Below are 17,754 nucleotides of genomic sequence, written 5' to 3' on the forward strand. Positions count from 1 at the left end.
GGCTAGTGTGGGAGGCGGGGCAGTTCTGAGAATGGGAGTAGTTCCAACCAAAAACACAGGCTTTAAGTCACTTTGCTGACAGTCAAATCTCTGAAAGCTAATTTACTAAAAGCCAATTCACCAAATGACCAAGTCACTGAATTCCTGAGTTTTTATGGTTTTAGCTTCTCCCTTGCTCCTGCCCCTGCCCTGGTTTCTGTTTATATGTGAGTGGTGCCAGTGGCGGGGATGGGGAGATTCAAGAACATGGGCCACTGCGGTCTATATTTTTGTGCTGACTCTGCTCCCGAATCTGGCCAGTCCCTGCCTCTTGCCCTGCCCCTTCCTCCCCCATCTTCACTCAAAGGGGTGTGTTTTCCCTTAAAAGCAATTAAAAAAATTTTTTTAATGTTTATTTATTTTTAAGAGAGAGAGTGAGACAGAGTGTGAACAGGGGAGGGCCAGAGAGAGAGGGAGACACAGAATCTGAAGCAGGCTCCAGGCTCTGAGCTGTCAGCCCAGAGCCCGATGCGGGGCTCGAACACACAGACTGCGAGATCATGACCTGAGCCGAAGTCGGACGCTTAACTGACTGAGCCACCCAGGCGCCCCTCTCTTAAAGGCAATTTAATGTCATCCGTAGTTTTGGAGACACGTGCCTTGCCACTCTGTACCAGTTAGGATTGCTGTTGACTGCAAGCTACAGAAAACCTAACAGATCCGGGGTTTGTTTTCTCCCATGTGGCAGGAATCCTGAAGGGGAGCAGAGCAGAGTGAGGGCTTCTTGCGGCCGTCATCGGATTGGCCTTGGCATCTGTCCTCATGTGGAGAGAAGGCTGCTGTAGCTCCAGTGATCACATTTACATTCCAAGAAGGAATCAGGGGATAGGATAAAGGAAAAAAGCTGTGCCACTCTTTCTGGTGGGTAAACCAGAGCATTTCAAAAGTGCCAGCCAGTAGACTTCTTACTATCTGTCATTGGCCAACATTTGTCACGTGGTCACCCATTTCTGTCTCTGCCTTATCTGTTCCTACCCCTGTAGCTAGAAATGATGGTGGATGACCTGTCCCAGGCCTTGTTTAAGGTTTTTTTTAAAAAGTTTCTGGGGCTGAGTGAGGGAATGAGACTTTTGAGGAGGCCGAGTTTCTATAGATCAAGTGGATCAGGAGAGTCGTGACTTCGGCCTTATTACCGTTACTGGAATCCATTTCTACCCATCTGGTCGATAGGACCTGAGGAAATTCAGTATTCAGGGATAAATAAGTTATGGTGACAAGTACATGTTGATTCTAGAGCCAGAGAAAATGCATCTGAGTCATGGGAGAGGTGTGAACAAAGCACATGTACCTCTTGTTTTGTTTTTGTTTTTGTTCTCGTAAGTATAGTTGACACACAACATATATGAGTTTCGGATGTACAGCATAGTGATCTGACAATTCTACACATTTCTCAGTGCTCACGACAATGAGTACAGTCACTGTCACCATACTTTATTACAATATTAACTCCGTTCTCTATGCTTTCCTTTTCATTTCTGTGACTTATTTATTTTATAACTGGAGATCTGTACCTCTTAATCCCCTTCACCTATTTCATGACAATGTGGATGGGCCTAGAGGGTATTATACTAAGGGAAATCAGTTCAGACAAATACCATTTGAGTTCACATATTTGTGGAATCTGAAAAACAGAACAAAAGAAAAAAGAACAAACACCGAAACAGCCTTGTAAATACAGAGAACAACCTCGTGATTGCAGGAGGGGAGGGGAGGGGAGGGTGGAGGGGCTGAGGGTCGCGTACTCCTGATGCGTATTTTTAAAACTGACATCAGTGCATATTGAACTTTGGCATCAACGCAAATATACTTCCATTTAGTGGCCACCACTGCGCCTATATGTGCCCGAATCCTAAACTGATCCAGCTGAACTTCTGGAATATGTCAGAGGGAGAAAAGGGCCCTTGGCTATCTCCTAAGAGCCGTGGGTGGACTCTTAGGAGTTGTAAATGGTTCTGGTGAAGGAGCTCAGGAAAACCACAGAAATGACTCACCACTATCTGAATTTTGTTGTTTTTTTTTAATTTTTTTTTCAATATTTATTTATTTTTGAGACAGAGAGAGACAGAGCATGAACGGGGGAGGGGCAGAGAGAGAGAGGGAGACACAGAATCGGAAACAGGCTCCAGGCTCTGAGCTGTCAGCACAGAGCCCGACGCGGGGTTCGAACTCACAGACCGCGAGATCATGACCTGAGCCAAAGTCGGACGCTTAACCGACTGAGCCACCCAGGCGCCCCTGAATTTTGTTGTTTTATTGAAAATATGTTGCATACAGTTAGCAAGCAGCTTCATTAAATCATCATAGACATCACAAAGGCTGGCAGAAAATTCATCATTCTCTAGGGAGAAAATAATCTATAATCCAGTATATTCTAATGTAATAGCTATTGTGTTGGGAACAGGAAGAGAGAATATGGTTTTAAAACCGAACAGAACTGCCTCGTAATTAGCTATGACTCCCTAATTTCTGATCGGTGAATTGGGAATAGTCATACCTGCATGTAGAAAGCGTTACTATTATTCCCCAATATCTGGTTCTCTACTTCTGAACACGCGAGGGGGCTGTAGTTCTCTGCTCTCTTGAAGTCGGGTTTGCCCACGTGACTTGTTTCGGTCAATGAGCCCTGGGTGAAAGTATCCTGTGTTATTTCCGAGTGGAAGCATTGACTAGTCAATGTTGGGGTCTCATCACACTGTTTTCCCTGACCTAGAAATCGTGGAATCAATGTTGACATGGAGGGTCCCTATGGAATCCTGGGCCAGCGTGTGGGTTGGTTCTCAGACCCAAAGCCAAGTCTGTGAGTGACAAAAACTATTCAGGTAAAACTCTGAGATTTGAGAGTGTGTGTTACCACAATACATTCCGGCCTATCCTGACCATAGACTCTTCACGGAGTCATCACCAGGATTCAAGAAGATTATGAAAATATCTAGCGCACTTGCTGCAATAAAGATCAGCTACCAAGGGGGCTACATATGAACGAAGCACAGAAAATACTCCATAGGTGAGGTTCCCAACACATGGTGCTGGGAAAACTGGATATCCACGTGCAAAAGAATGACATTGGATGCTTACTTAACACCACATACAAAAATTAACACCGCATGTATCACAGCCCTAAATATAAGAGCTGTAACTCTAGACCTCTTAGTTTTCTTCTAAGAGGGAGAGCTGCAGGACACTGGATTTGATCGTGATTTCTTGGATAGGACACCAAAGGCATAGGCAACAGAAGAAAAACAAGGCAACTTGGGCTCCATCAGAATTTTTAAAAATGTATGTCAAAGGACACCATGGACAGAGTGACAAGGCAAGTCATAGACCGAGAGAAAATATTTGCAAATCACACATCTGATAAAGGATTAATACCCGGAATGTAGAAAGAACCTCTTTTTTCTTTTAGTTTTTTAAAGGTTCATTTACTTATTTATTTTGAGACGCCGAGAGAGAGAGAGAGAGAGAGAGCGCGCGCGCGCGCGCGCGCAGGAGCAGGAGTGGGGGAGGGGCAAAGAGAGCGAGAGCGAGAATCCCAAGCAGGCTCCACACCGTCCGCGCTGTCCTTGCTGTCCTTGCGGTCAGCGTAGAGCCCGACACGGGACTCAAACTCATGAACTGTGAGATCATGACCTGAGCTGAAGCCGAGAGTTGGCAGTTTAACTGATTCAGCCACCCAGGTGTCCCAGAATGTAGAGAGAGCTTCTAAAACTCAACAGAAATCAACGCAGCTTAAAAATGAGCACAGGATGTGAACAGACATTTCTCCGAAGGAGATACACAAACGACCAATAACCACATGAAAACAAGGTAGGGAAGCTGGAGGGATTCCATTTTAGAAAGGCTCTGTCTCTGCTGTTTTTCCGCTAGGTTCCATGTACCCATGTCCTATATTTTTCATCCAGCTAAAAGCCAAAGAATCTACGTTCCCGCTCCAAGGGGGAAGGAAGAGCGTTTGTCATTCTCTGAGTTTCTCCTAGGCCCCCAAACACCCGATAACATCTAAGAAGAGCCAGATCCCAAACAAGTTCTAGGACATTAGCTTCAAACAAACCTCAGCCAAGATTCTGGAGGAACACGTTCCCTGGACCCTCTTCCAAATAACCCCCCAGCCCCAAGTGACGACAGGACTCATTCTCCATTCCTTTCCGAGTCTCCCAGACATTCTGTCTGGTATTTTCCCTCACACTTTTTGATAAACTCTGTTTTCACTTTCTCTGGCTCGTGTTTGGTTTCTATCCTGCGTGCAACCGAGGACCCTCTTGGCTGGTCCTGCAGGATCCCACTCTGGGTCCTTGGACCTGGCCTGCCAGCATCAAAAAGATACTGAATATCACTACTCATCGAGGAATTGCAAATCAAAACTGTGAGATATCACTTTGCACCTGCTAGGACGGCTATTATGAAAAAAAAGAAACTCAGAAAAATAACAAGTATTGTTGAGGAAGTAAAGAAATTAGAGCTTTTGTACACAGCTGGTGGGAATATAAAAGGGGGCCATCCTTATGGAAAACAGAAATGTAATTCCTCAAAAAATTAAACAGAGTATTATTATATGATCCAGCAATTCCACTACTGGGCATATCCTGCTCCCCTTCCAAAAAAGAAACTGAAAGCAGGGTCTCAAAGAGATATTTGTATACTCGTTTTATAGTAGCAATTGTTCATAATGGCCAAAAGGCGAACACAAGCTGAGCGTCCGTGAATGCATAAACAAAAGGTGGTCTCCACATACAGTGGAATATTATTCAGCCTTACAGAGAAAGGGAATCTTGACACATAGTACAACATGGATGGACCTCGTAGGCTTTATATTAAGTGAAATACACCCGTCACAAAAGGCCAATTCTGTATGATTTCACTTACATGAGGTAGTTAGACTCCTCAAACTCATAGAGACAGTAGAACGGTGATTGCCAGGGGATGGGGGTGGGGGGGGGGAGCACGGGAAGTCACTGTGTAATGGGAACAGAGTTTTAATTTTGCAAGATGAAGAATGTTCTGAAGGTAGGTGATGGTGATGGCTGTAGTACAATGTGAATGTATTCAATGCCACAGAACTGTATACTTAAAAATGGTTACAGGGCACCTGGGTGGCTCAGTGGGTTAAGCATCCGACTTCGGCTCAGGTCATGATCTTACAGTTCATGAGTTCAAGCCCCGTCTCGGGCTCTGTGCTGACAGCTCAGAGCCTGGAGCCTGCTTCAGATTCTGTGTCTCCCTCGCTCTCTGCCCCTCCCCCACTCGCACTCTGTCTCTCTCTGTCCCTCTCAAAAGTAAATGTAAAAGGAAAAAATTTTTTCAATGGTTAAAATGTAGGGTGCATGGGTGGCTCAGGTGGTTAAGCATCCAACTCTTGATATCAGCTCAGGTCATGATCTCATGGTTGGTGAGACTCAGCCCCGCCTGGGACTCTGCACTGAGAGCACAGAGCCTGCTTGGGATTCTCTGTCTCCTTCTTTCTCTCTGCCCCTTCCCTGCTCATGCACGTGCATGTGCTCTCTCTCTCAAAATAAACAAATATAAAAAAAAATTAATGGTTAATATGGTAAATTTTATGTTACATATATTTTACTAAAATGAAAAATAAGTAAATTTTTTTAAAGGTGAGATTTAAGAGAAGCTCAGGAAGGAAAGGAAGGAACTTTCACTTGGAGATTCTAACTGCTCAATTTGGTTCTAAAATGCAGAGTTTCATGGCATGAAACTCTCCCTGGGGCTCAGCTCCAACTTGGAAAGAAGATAATATATCTTCACAAGGGACAGTGGGTGCCTGGTCCTTCACTGCTCAGTGGTGAAGTGATTCAGACAAGGTCCTGGAATAAACTGTTGCCAATTCTGTAAGGTCAAGAAAAGCTTCTCTGTATCAGTTAGGATTTGGTTCAGCTGCATGTAACAAAAACAACTACTACCCCCAAATAACTGTGGCTTTAGGAAGATAGAGGCTTGTTTTTGCTTTCATGTATAAAAGTCCGGACATAGTCCATATAGGAATGGTTTGGTGAGCCCACAATCAGCAGGGATTTGCACCTTTTCTACCTTTCTGCCCCACTATTCATGGTAGCTTCCATAGTCAAGGTTGCCTCATGATCCAAGATACCCGATAGAGCCCCAGCCATCACACCCACAGTGCAGGTGCAATGAAGGAGGAAGAAGAGGCACAAAGGGTCTGCCAGCTGAGTCAACCCCCTTTAGTGAGGTTTCCTGTGACCCCACCCACTGAGCTATGCTCACGCAGCCTCAGCTACCCCCAACAGCAAGACACAGACAGACAGACGTCCTGCTTGAGCTTAGCACATTGCTGCCCTAGTACAGCTGGCCTTCTGCTACCGAGAAAGAAGGAGAAAATGGATATTTGGTATGTAGCTAGTTTCTGGTATGATTAAGTTCCTTCTACTATGTCTGTTTCTTCACATCCTTAACTTCCAAATCTAAGTTCTATGCCTGTAAAGAGCTCAGTTAAGTGTCTGCATTGTTTTCTTCATTGGGGTTTCTCACTACCAGAAGTGGCAAAACGAGAAAAGAATGTGGAAAAGATCTGCGGTAGCATGAATGACAGATGCGTTTACATTCCCTTACCATCAAACGCAGCGGTTCAAGTAAAAAAACGAGACTCCAACATGCATCCGTGATGCTGCACTGAACACACTTGAAATATTTCAGGGATTGTGGCTGAACCCCCCCAGGCATGGATGAACCGTAAAAAGTCATTGAGGAGTGTTCTGACTGGAGGCAGCCTCACCCACTTACACCAATCATCACGCAGCCTCTTGGAGAGCACAGAGCAGGGGGGCAGGAGGGAGAGGTGTGGGCTTGGAGTTTAGATCTGCTACACATGAGCTTGGTAATCTTGGAAACCCCAGGAGCTGTCTCCTTGTCTATGCAATGGGACCTTTGGGAGAATGAGTGAGAAAATATATGCATCACTTTGTAAACTGTAATAGCACTCAGTAAACATTAGTTGTCTGTTACTTAAATAGCGATCATTCGATCATTCGTTTGGATACTATGATATGGAAGGCAACAGGTAAAAAGTGTTTCTCCACTTCCATCCACAGTAGAGAACCACCCCACCCCCCACCCCCCACCCCACATGCCCAAACCCCCACAATCCTACAAGATAGACATTGCATTTTATGTATCAGATTCGGAGTGTTGAGTAACTTGCCCAAGGTCACACAGCCTGTGCTCTGGTTTCCACACAATTATCTCAGCCTCCAAAGCCCATTTTCTTTCTCCCGGTAAGACTCAGAAGAAAAGAGTGCTCTTTTCTCAAATGGCCCTTCGTAAATGAGGGAGAGTAGAGACACGTGTTAGCTCTTGACATGTGAGGAGCTGCTGCCACATTAAAGAAAAGCTGAACTTTCCAGGCTGGTCTGGAAACTCCTGGGGCAGGGGTGGGGGCGGAAATTCGAGTCCTTCCCCTCCCAGCTCCGAAGGTGCCTCATCCACCGTGCTTGAGAGGATTTTAATGAGTCGGGAAACGGTTCTTCCTTTTTCCTGAGACAATTGTCACTTGAGAGGCTGAACAACAAATGGAAACATCTTATTAAGAGAGAAAAGCGTCTCCGGAGCCTCCTTCTTTCATGCACCATAATCATTCTGACTCTCCAGGCTTTGCTGAAGTAACTTCCAAATTCGAATGCATCACAATGCCTGTGTGATGCTCCATGTGGTAAACAAAATAAGAACTCCTCCCAAAACACAGTCCAAGTCCTCATCCCCAGAATCTGCGAATATGTTCCTTTACAAGGTGAAAGGGTCTTTGCAGATGTGACTAAGGACCTTAAGCCTTGAGATGGGGAGATTTTCCTGGATTACTTGGGTGAGTCAAATGCAATCGCATGCATCCTTAAAAGCAAGAACTTGTCCAGCTATAGTCAGAGGGGGATGTGAGTACGGGAGAAAGGCACAGAGAGGTGTTACATCACTGATTTGAAGGTGCAGGAAGGAGCCACGAGCCAAGGAATGCAGGCAGCCTCTAGAAGCTGGAAAAGGCAAGGAGACAGATGGTCCCCTAGAGCCTCCAGGATGGAAGGTAGGTCTGCCGTCACCTGGATTTTAGTTCAGTGAGATCTGCGTCTTTCCATTCCCAATTATTTTGCCCCGGTCAGTCCTTCAGTCTGTGATTATCCATGCGTGCGACTATTTGATTGTCTTCTCTCCATCAAATTCTGTGGTCCTCAAGAGCAGAGACTTACTTTATATGATTGTGTACTTTTGCATGCCCAGTTTTGATCATAGCATCAGGAGTGAGGATGGAGCTCAATAGTTGTCTTTTGCATGAATAAACACCAACCAGCCCCAGCTGTGAAGTCAGTCCTGTAATTTCCCACTTCCGTGTGTTTTAAGGGAAAGAGCAAGGAAAGTACCACAAGTTTCAACTACTGGGGACACAGAATTGGAGATCTTATCCTGTGCGTTGTTTGGTGGTGGTGTTGCTGGTATCGATCTCGTTTTGCTTGGTTGGGGGAAAGGATTCACATGTTGTAAAAAAGAAAAAACAAACACATAAATAAAACTGCTCTGAAATGGACTTAAGCTGAAAAACTCTAATCTGTCAAATGAATACATTTCATCTGAGACGTAAATAGGGACTCAGGGCAACTTCTTGGGAAATGGGTTTTTTTCCTTGTTAATTTTTATTTTTAAATGGTAATATCTTTAGGTCCAGGGCTGCAAAATTAGGCCTAGAACATTATATTTTATTTGTTTTTTACACACAGGACAGGACGGGCTATAAGTGATAACCTATGTATAGAGCACCAGACACAGCCGACTCCAAAATTATCCTTGCCTGCCACTTCTCACGCATTTCTTATGATGCCATCTGATCTCAAGTGTTTCAAATACTTCTGCTAAAGGCTTTTCAGCATTCAGACATCTTTGGACATCAAAGCAAAGTTGATGAACTCCATTTAACTTTGAAGGATTTTCAATTTTTAGCTTGTGTGTGTGTGTGTGTGTGTGTGTGTGTTTGAACGATGCGCATTACTTTGTCAAAAGCTGACTTATCATTTTACTGCCCAGAATCCAGCAGAAAGTATAATACGTTATTTCTAGTTCTGTCCTAAAATAATGGTGTTCTTTTCCTTTTAAACAACACCGCAGCTGTATGTTGTCCTTCTTCTTGAACCTCATCCGTGAAGCACATTCCTTAGTGTTCTTATTGGATGCCCCATAATTTGAAGATAAAACCATATCTTGAGGAGCTATTGGAATGTAAGATCCATGGAGAAGGGGCTAGGTCTGTCTTATTTCTACCACATCCCCACTGCCCAGCACACAAAAGACACTCAACAACTATTTTTAAATCACCACATTTAAATCTATACTTATTAAAATTTTTATATTAAAAATAATGCATACTTATTTTAGAAGTTTTAGGAAGATACCGCTGCCTAATCACTGTTAACATTTTGGCATATTCCCCCAGGCTTTATCTATGCCTGTTTTCAGATTTTCTTTTTATATCATGCTGTACGTGGGTTTGTAACTTATATATTTTTTTACTTACAATGTACTCAGTGTATACATTCCATGCCATCAAGTATTTTTGACTACACTGTTGCTGGTGCCTGTGTTATTCCATAGTAAGAATAAGCATGTTCTAGGAAATGCTGCCAGTGCCATAAATGCTCTATTTTTCATCTCTTCAGGAAAATAGGGCATTTTAGTTACTAGGCAGTGAGCACCTAGGGCCAGAATTTAATGAACGACACTAAGTCTAAAATCATGCAGAATATGCTTCAATCTTATTTTGACCAACCAGGAACATTCTAGAATGACTTTCCAAGTGGCAGTTAATATCCTACATTTTATGAGTGATACAGGTGCAAGACTATCTAAAGAAAACAGCAGCCCTGGTGCTTCTGGTGTGGAGCAGGAACCCCAATCCAGCCTCCTCAATACTGCCAAATGGCCCCTCGGGTTCACAAGAAGAAATGGCTGCCATATTTATTTGTGTATGAGGCCAAACACTCCAATCCCTTTGTTTCCTTATTTTAACTGAGAACACCAGCCCCTCACTTCCACTGCTTTACATGGGGTAGCAGATCTACACGGTGTACTTCGAAAATCAGAGGTTTCCTTTCAAAAAACTTGGCTCCATCTGACGAGCGTGTAGGATATTAATTTCTGGGACTGCTTTTGAAATTAATTTGTGCTTGAGTGTCATAATGCTACCTACTACATATGGTGGTTAGACTAAGTGCTAAATTGTGCCCAGGATGGTCATTCATATCATGGTCTTTGGGAATATCATATTTGGTGGCACTTAGATATCTGGCTAAAGAGAATTTCTACTGGTATCATGGAGGGCCACTCCCCTCCCCCAATGCATACTCACACAAAATTATATTTCATATTCATAAAATTCCCACTTGGAAATCGCCATAGAGCATAAATCCAAATGGGTTTCTCGAGAACGCATTACTATGGAAAATATTCTTTTCAGTGTTGACTTTGATGGAAAACCAGCAACACCTCATCTCTAGATGGGAACTTCAGTAACAAAGTATTTTAGGCGATACAAAGTTTTCTCCAAGCCAGTTTCATGGCCTGAGTAAGTGAATGTGTTCTATAAACTATAAGGATTAAACGAGGTTAAGATATATGGGACAGGTTAAATGTCTAGTAATTTGCTAAAATGTTTTCAGTTTATTTGCTGTAAAAATTTTATTTTTAAAAAAAAAAAGTACTTTCAATAAATCTCAGACCCAGAATCAGATCTCTCAGAATAAAACCAATTGCATAAAGAAAACATTCACCTAAGTCAATTTGAGGTCACCATTGATTACTCTGAGGCAAAGGAGTCATAATTTCATGCTGCCCATGGGTGGAAACATGGCTTAAGGCTCGTGAGTTTAAAAGGTGGTGGCAGGGGTTGAGGCAGGGAGGAGGGGCTCCTTTCCCATGTTCTCCAAGAAGGGCTGATCTGTGCTTAGAAAGAGGGACTGGTTCTTGGGCCTTTGGGTTCATTCCTTTAGCACCCAGCATGGGTGCCTGCACAGAGCACATGCTCTCACACATTTAGAAATGAGGAAGAAGAGAGAGTAAGTAGAATGGGAGGGTCTGGGTCCTCCAAGATTCTCTAGGAGCCCACGACGATCCTTCGGCTGATGGCTCCGGGCAAGGTATAGATGAAGAGGACCAGGAAGATGATGAGGACAATTAGAATGAAACCGATGATGATGTACTTTTTGTAATTCTTCCAGATGAGGTGGTACAGGCACTTGAAGGGGCTCACAAACCAGGAGAAGGAGGTGTTTGGGCGGCTGCAAGGGAAGCAAGAGAAAATCAGGAAAGAGGCCATGATGTCAACACAGAGGATTCTCCAGACCTCGGGAAGTATTTCTGACTCTCACTTTCTAGAGGCCCACAAGGAGATGCCTGGGAATGGGAGAAGTCCATGTTGCCTCGAAGCAGGAGCAATCCAACATTCTGGGTGATAATGATTCCTGCATCATTTCAAAGCTTGGTCTGGAGGAGGGAAGAGTCTGACTACCCTCCGTCTATCCAACCCTGACCAGCTTGAGCCCCACCTCTCCCAAGAGGCCCTCCTTGACCACTTTGGTCCCTAAAGATCCCCCTCCTTCCAAATTCCTGTCTCATCTATCACTTGACGTAGCTCCTTTTTGAACCTAGCACACTGGTCTTCTGTTCTATACTCTGTTAATTATGAGTCTATGTGTTCTCCCTAAACAGATTGGAAGCTCTTAGAAGACAGAGCTTAGGTCTTACATTTCTTCAGTATTCTTCAAAGTGTTTTTTTAGTAGGTATACATTGTAGGAGCTCAACAAATAATTTTGAATTAATGAATAAGTACTCGTTATGTTTCTAACACTATGATAGATCAAAAGTAGGTACAGAGAAGGGACCACTTGTCTTCAGATGCTTGGGGTCTCAGGAAGGGTAGGGAAAATACAATTTGAGAGAGTTTTTGTATACATATTTCATATCTACATATGTTTACTTTTTAAAGTGGGCTCCACACCCGACGTGGGGCTTGAACTCATGACCCTGAGATCAAGGGTCAGATGCTGTACTGATTGAGCCAGCCAGGTGCCCCAACATGTACTCAGTGTTTTTAAAAATTTTTTAGACACAGAGAGAGAGAGCATGTGCAAGTGGGGGAGAAGAGAGGGGGGGGGGAGGGAGAGAGAGAGAGAGAGAGAGAGAGAGAGAGAGAGAGAGAGAGAGAATCTTAAGGAGGCTCCACACTCAGCATGGAACCCAATACGGGGCTCCATCCCACAATCCTGGGATCATGACCTGAGCCAAAATCAAGAGTTGGATGTTTAACTGACTGAGTCACCCAGGCACCCCATATATTTACTTTAAAAAAAATTTTTAGGGGCACCTGGGTGATTCAGTTTGTTAAGAGACCAACTTCGGTTCAGGTCATGATCTCACAGTTTGAGTTCAAGCCCCGCATTGGGCTCTGTGCTGACAGCTCAGAGCCTGGAGCCTACTTCAGATTCTATGTCTCCCCCTCTCTCTACCCCTCCCCTGCTCATGCTCTGTGTCTCTCTGTCTCTCAACAATAAATAAACGTTAAAAAAAATTTTTTTTAAATACAAAAATTTTTTAATGTTTTTTTGTTTAATTTTATTTTTGAGAGAGAGCACTTGAGCAGGGGAGGAGCAGTGAGAAAGGGGGACAGAGGATCCGAAGCAGGCTCTGTGCTGACAACAGCGAGCCCAATGCAGGGCTTGAACTCACAAACCATGAGATAATAACCTGAGCTGAAGCTGGATGCTCAACCGACTGAGCTACCCAGAAGCCCCTATATTTACTCTGTGTGTGTGTGTGTGTGTGTGTGTGTGTGTATTTACTTTTTAATTGATATGTAACCACGGATTAAACTGAATAGGGTAACCCTTTCTTCTAGTAATTCTACTTTTGGGAATTCATTTTAAAGTAGTAACTTATAAAAGGGAAATATTTTCATCATATTACAATAATGGAAAAAGAAAGAAGTAAATTTATCCAGTTATGGGGTGGTAACCACGTCAGTTATGGGCATCAAATCTATAGAGTATTCCACAGGTATTAAAAAATCCTAATCATGACCACTATGGCAACAAAGCAAAACTTTGCAGCAAGGATAAATGAAACATTAGGACAATTGTGTGTGTGTAACTTGAGAACAAGTAGAAAAAAATACATGTAGAATTCATATTCACATAAAAAAGAGTAGAAAAAATATACGAAATTATTCTAGAAACGCTTATGTGCCATTATTACAGAAAGGCACCCTCTCCATTTTCCGAACAGCCTGTATTGTTAGAGTATTTCTCAATTATCGCAACAAAAAGCTACCTGGATTAGCTGCCTTCTTGCGGCTCAGTCCTGCGGGAGGGACCCTCTAGAGAAATGCCCCACCCTCGGCTATGGGGACTGCAAAGGGCCTTTCCCATTTCTGATGCTCTTACACACGACCCCACTCACTTGGGCTTGGCCAGGGGCTCTGGCTCCTTCCGGGCTTTTCCGACAGGATTTTTCTCAGCTTCTTCTGCCGTAACTAGGTGGAACTCGGCTTCAACCTTGCCCTGCACAAAGACAAAAGTTTCAGTTTCTAGTCACAAAGAGCTGCCGGGAGCAACACCAACCTTCTAGAAGTGTACAGTGTGGGAGAATGCCAGGGAGTATCTTGACTATCCTGCTGCCTTAGTTTGAGAAAAATCGTTACCTTTCTGGTTCTGGGAGAAGCTATTTTTACGATGAACAGTGAAAGCTCTGAAATGATGATGCTGTTGAGTTTTGTGAAGGGAGAGGTCCCACCTGTACACATAAGACACATATATACTTGGTTGAATGTGCTATTTCATTTGTAATCATTCAATCAATATCTGATTATAGAAACCCAGTAGCAATTAGGGATGCCTGGGTGGCTCCACTGGTTAAGCATCTGACTCTTGGTTTCAGCTCAGGTCATGATCTCAGTTTCGTGAGTTCAAGCCCCGTGTCGGGCTCAGCGCTGACAGCATGGAGCTTGCTTGAGATTCTCTCTCTCTCTCCCTCTCTCTCTGCCCCTCACCCACTCATGCTGTTTCTGTCTCTCTCAAAAAATAAACTTAGGAAAAACCCAGTAGCAATTAGAAAGGGGACTAATTACTTAAGTGACAGAACCCTTTTGAATCTGCTACAATCTTTCTTCTCTGTCAGCTCTCCAGAGGAAATTGGTGGGTGTGGCCCTACATTTGCCAAATGGCTTTTCTGTCATCCTTCATTGTTTCTGTTGTCTCCACAAATTGTTCCAGAATTATCCTTCTATTCTTGCACTTCCTCTTTCCTTCTCCTTCAGTAAGAATCAGCCCTTCTGGTTTGAAAATTGTCATGTGCTTCTTCAGAGTGCTGTGCCAGTTACTGGCACTGATCTAAGTCTTGGGTTATCAAAGGGTGAGACAGGACCACTGCAAAAGGGAAGGGTCATTCTTTCTTGTTCATTCAGTCATTCACTACTTTTGGGAACCCCCTGAATGTCAGGCACTGTTCTAGACAATGGGAACTTAATGATTAAGAAAAACAGGATCCTTGGGGCCCCTGGGTGGCTCAGTCAGCTAAGCATCCGACCCTTGATTTGGCTTAGGTCATGATCTCATGATTCGTGAGTTTGAGCCCTGTGTTGGGCTCTGTGCTGACAGTACAGAACCTGCTTGAAATTCTCTCTCTCCCTCTGTCTCTACCCTCCCTTGCTCTCTCTCTGTCTGTCAAAAAATAAATAAGCTAAAAAAATTTTTTTGAAGAAAAATAGGATCCTTGATCTCCTGGAGCTCCTGTTCTTGGTGAAGGGGAACTTATCTCTTCTCCTTCGGTTTTGTGGACTGAAATTCAAGGTAACAGAATTGGTAGGGGACTGGAACATCATAGAAGTATTTTAGACCCACGCTTGTCATTAAAGTTTGTCTTTTGGAATTACATATGGATGGGGCATAACCTGATTTCCTATCCCAGTAAAAATATTTAAGGTTCTGATGAACCAATGGGCCTGTGTTAACTTACCTATTCACCCCCAAAATATCAGGACTCCTTAACAAGCAGGATGGTTGCTGGCACCCACAAAAATGTAATCATGGGATAAATTAGAGACGAGTACTGTATCTGGAGTGGGGTTGAAGCCAGAGAAGATAACCCAGAGAAGAGGCAGTGGCATGGATGTCTGAATTAGTCAAGAAATTCAATGGGCTTATTACAAGTGAAGTCATGAGTTCAAATCTAGGTGGTCTCATCCATTCTTTAGACCACAACCCTGGCCCAACTCAGACCACATCACATGTCCTATGATCCAGAAATTTTCTTTAAAAGTATGTGTATATGTAGTCTCTCATTTCTGTTGACATACCTTGACCCCCATAGGTAATGACTTGCACACATAGCTACTCAGGAAACATTTGAAAACCAAGGAAGAAGGAATATAAAGCTTCTGTCCATTCTAGTCACCCCACACCACTCTGCCTGTATCAACAGTAGAGTGATAATACTATAACTCGAACTGTGATTGCAATGCTTTATTGGATGCCCACTTTGCCTACGTCCTTTCAATTGATCCATCAACCCATCTCAGCAACAAGCAAAGTAGGTCTCCTTTTTATCGATGGAGAAATGAAGCAATGGAGATCAAATGACTTTCCCAAAGTCACACAGGCAATAAACCAACCAACTGGAACTTGAACCAAGGTCTGTATGATGCCAAACCTCATGCTCTTTCCATGAGAGCAGGCTGCCTCCCAATTCCTTCATGGATTTGCCCGATAATTGGACTCAAAGTTTTACAAGGACTTTCCTAACTCTAACATAAGATGATTGGCTCATGGCCTCATAATTGTCACTTAAAGGCATTTGTCTTCTTGGGCCTCAGATTCCATACCTGTCAAATGGCCAGATGTGCTTTAATGCAAATTCTAGTTTTCATGAAAGACAGGAGCCCCTGCAAGGCTTGACGGCTGGAAGAAACCCAAGAGGCCAGCCTACCACTCATGGCAGAGAGGTTTCCAATATGCAGAAAGGGCTTATTTCCAGAGGTCTTTCAGAGGTGACCTAATAAGCTCTACTGAGCAGTATATTTATATGCTAGGAACCTCATCCAAATCCTCTGTATTTGAGAGTCAGCTTAAGAGTTGCTAGCCAATTGCTGGGCTCCAGAATTTTGGTAGAGAGGACAAAAGTCAACCGTGGATAAGTTAGGACCAGAGTAAGAGGGTAAGAGGGTCACAGCTGCCTCTTCGTTGTGCACTGTTTAATAATCAGGCCAGCCACTGTGCTGTATAACTTGCATGGTGCTTCACAAGTACATTATTCCATTTAAACCTTCTGACAACTGGCAAAGTAGACAACATTTTTATTCCCATTCTATACCTGAGGAAACCAAGATGATGTTTGCTAACTTGTGTTACAAAGCCAGGATGTGCACCAAGGTGCTATGACACCAAATCGTATCCTCTGCTATTTAATGTGTCCAAGAGTCCCTTTTTTGTGGAAGAAAAGAAACAAGCTATTTATAACACTGAATAAATGTGTCTTTTTTTGAAATGTTCAAGAGAAGCTCCATCGTCACTGCCGTGGCCCAGGCATTATAACATGTTTTTGGCTTCCATCTAAGGGATAACCTTGGGTAGCATAAGGACTATTACAGTGTAGCATAGCATAGCATAGTGTAAAAGCTGAGTGAAATAGGATTTGGGACAGACAGATCGGCATTTGACACTCGGCTCTGTCATTTGCTAGCTGTGCTCCCTTGGGTGAGTTATGGGCTTCCAACTCACTGTCCTGAGATGTTACCCACAGACTTGCTTTGAAAAATGAATGAAATAACACATATAGAGTGTTCAACCTAGTGTCTGGTAAATAGTAAACTCTTAAAAAATTATAGTTGCTACCTTCAACACTATTTCATGGATGGAAACACATAATGTGACAGGAAACATCTTCTCCCCCATAGAAAACACCCAGAGAAAATCCAGATTCCCACAGAGGGAAAGATGCAAAGAAAATTGAAGCAGAGAATATGAAATTAATTCTGCCCTAGGCACAGAAGTCATTGGTTATTATCACGAAGATCCTTGCCCCCACTTACCCACCCTGCTCGAGTGGTCACAGAGCATTTTTTCTGATATCACACAAGCAGCAGGAAGAAAGTGTTTACTGACATATTCTGATAAATGCCACTCCTCATTCCATATCTCTCCACACACAGGGTTCCCAGTTTTATTTTAATTATTGACATTCAACCAAGCACCAAGGAGAGGTCTTAAGCTAATAATAGCCTCCAAATGTAATTTTCAATCAGAGCTAGAAAAAAAATGGACAGCTTGAGAACTATCTGTTAACCTAATGACATCTATGGATGGAAGAAAATGATAAGGAAAGGTCCTGAAAAGACTGGATTGGTTGTACTGAGTGTGTTATTTATGGACTTCAAACTTCACTGAGCTCAGAGAGTGGATGCCCTGGGAGGAGCGGGGGGGGGGGGGGGGGGTCCTTTAGGTCAGACATGCCTTCTTCACCAATAATGATTGCTTATTAAAGCACAACTCTTGGGGCACCTGGGTGGCTCAGTGGGTTAATGGTCAGACTCTTGATTTCAGTTCAGGTCATGATCTCATGGTCGTGAGATCGAGCCCCATGTCAGGCTCTGTGCCGAGCCTGGAGCTTGTTTGGGATTCCCTCCCTCCCTCTTTCTCTGTCCCTCCCCCACCACACTTGCACTCTTTTTTCAA

At 43.5% G+C, this 17,754-nt stretch overlaps 1 protein-coding gene and 1 long non-coding RNA gene across 3 annotated transcripts in view; one reads left to right on the plus strand and one right to left on the minus strand.

Annotated features, from left to right (window-relative positions):
- The first annotated feature begins 3,501 nt into the window (after positions 1-3,501).
- LOC113600467 (uncharacterized) lies at positions 3,502-4,642 on the plus strand. Its single transcript, XR_003421457.2, has 2 exons — positions 3,502-3,843; positions 3,939-4,642. It is a non-coding gene; the product is annotated as an uncharacterized LOC113600467 (long non-coding RNA).
- Positions 4,643-10,190: 5,548 nt separating this feature from the next.
- Positions 10,191-17,754, minus strand: part of FER1L6 (fer-1 like family member 6) — a 155,496-nt gene continuing 147,932 nt past the window's right edge. For both annotated transcript variants that reach the window (XM_027063947.2, XM_053208155.1), the window contains 2 exons: positions 13,487-13,587; positions 10,191-11,309 (listed from right to left, as the gene is read on the minus strand). In XM_027063947.2, coding sequence (XP_026919748.2) covers positions 11,126-11,309; positions 13,487-13,587 — 285 coding nt within the window. In that variant the 3' untranslated portion in view covers positions 10,191-11,125. The remainder of the gene's footprint in view (positions 11,310-13,486; positions 13,588-17,754) is intronic.

This window comes from Acinonyx jubatus, chromosome F2 (genome assembly GCF_027475565.1).
Source record: "Acinonyx jubatus isolate Ajub_Pintada_27869175 chromosome F2, VMU_Ajub_asm_v1.0, whole genome shotgun sequence".
Taxonomy (NCBI): domain Eukaryota; kingdom Metazoa; phylum Chordata; class Mammalia; order Carnivora; family Felidae; genus Acinonyx; species Acinonyx jubatus.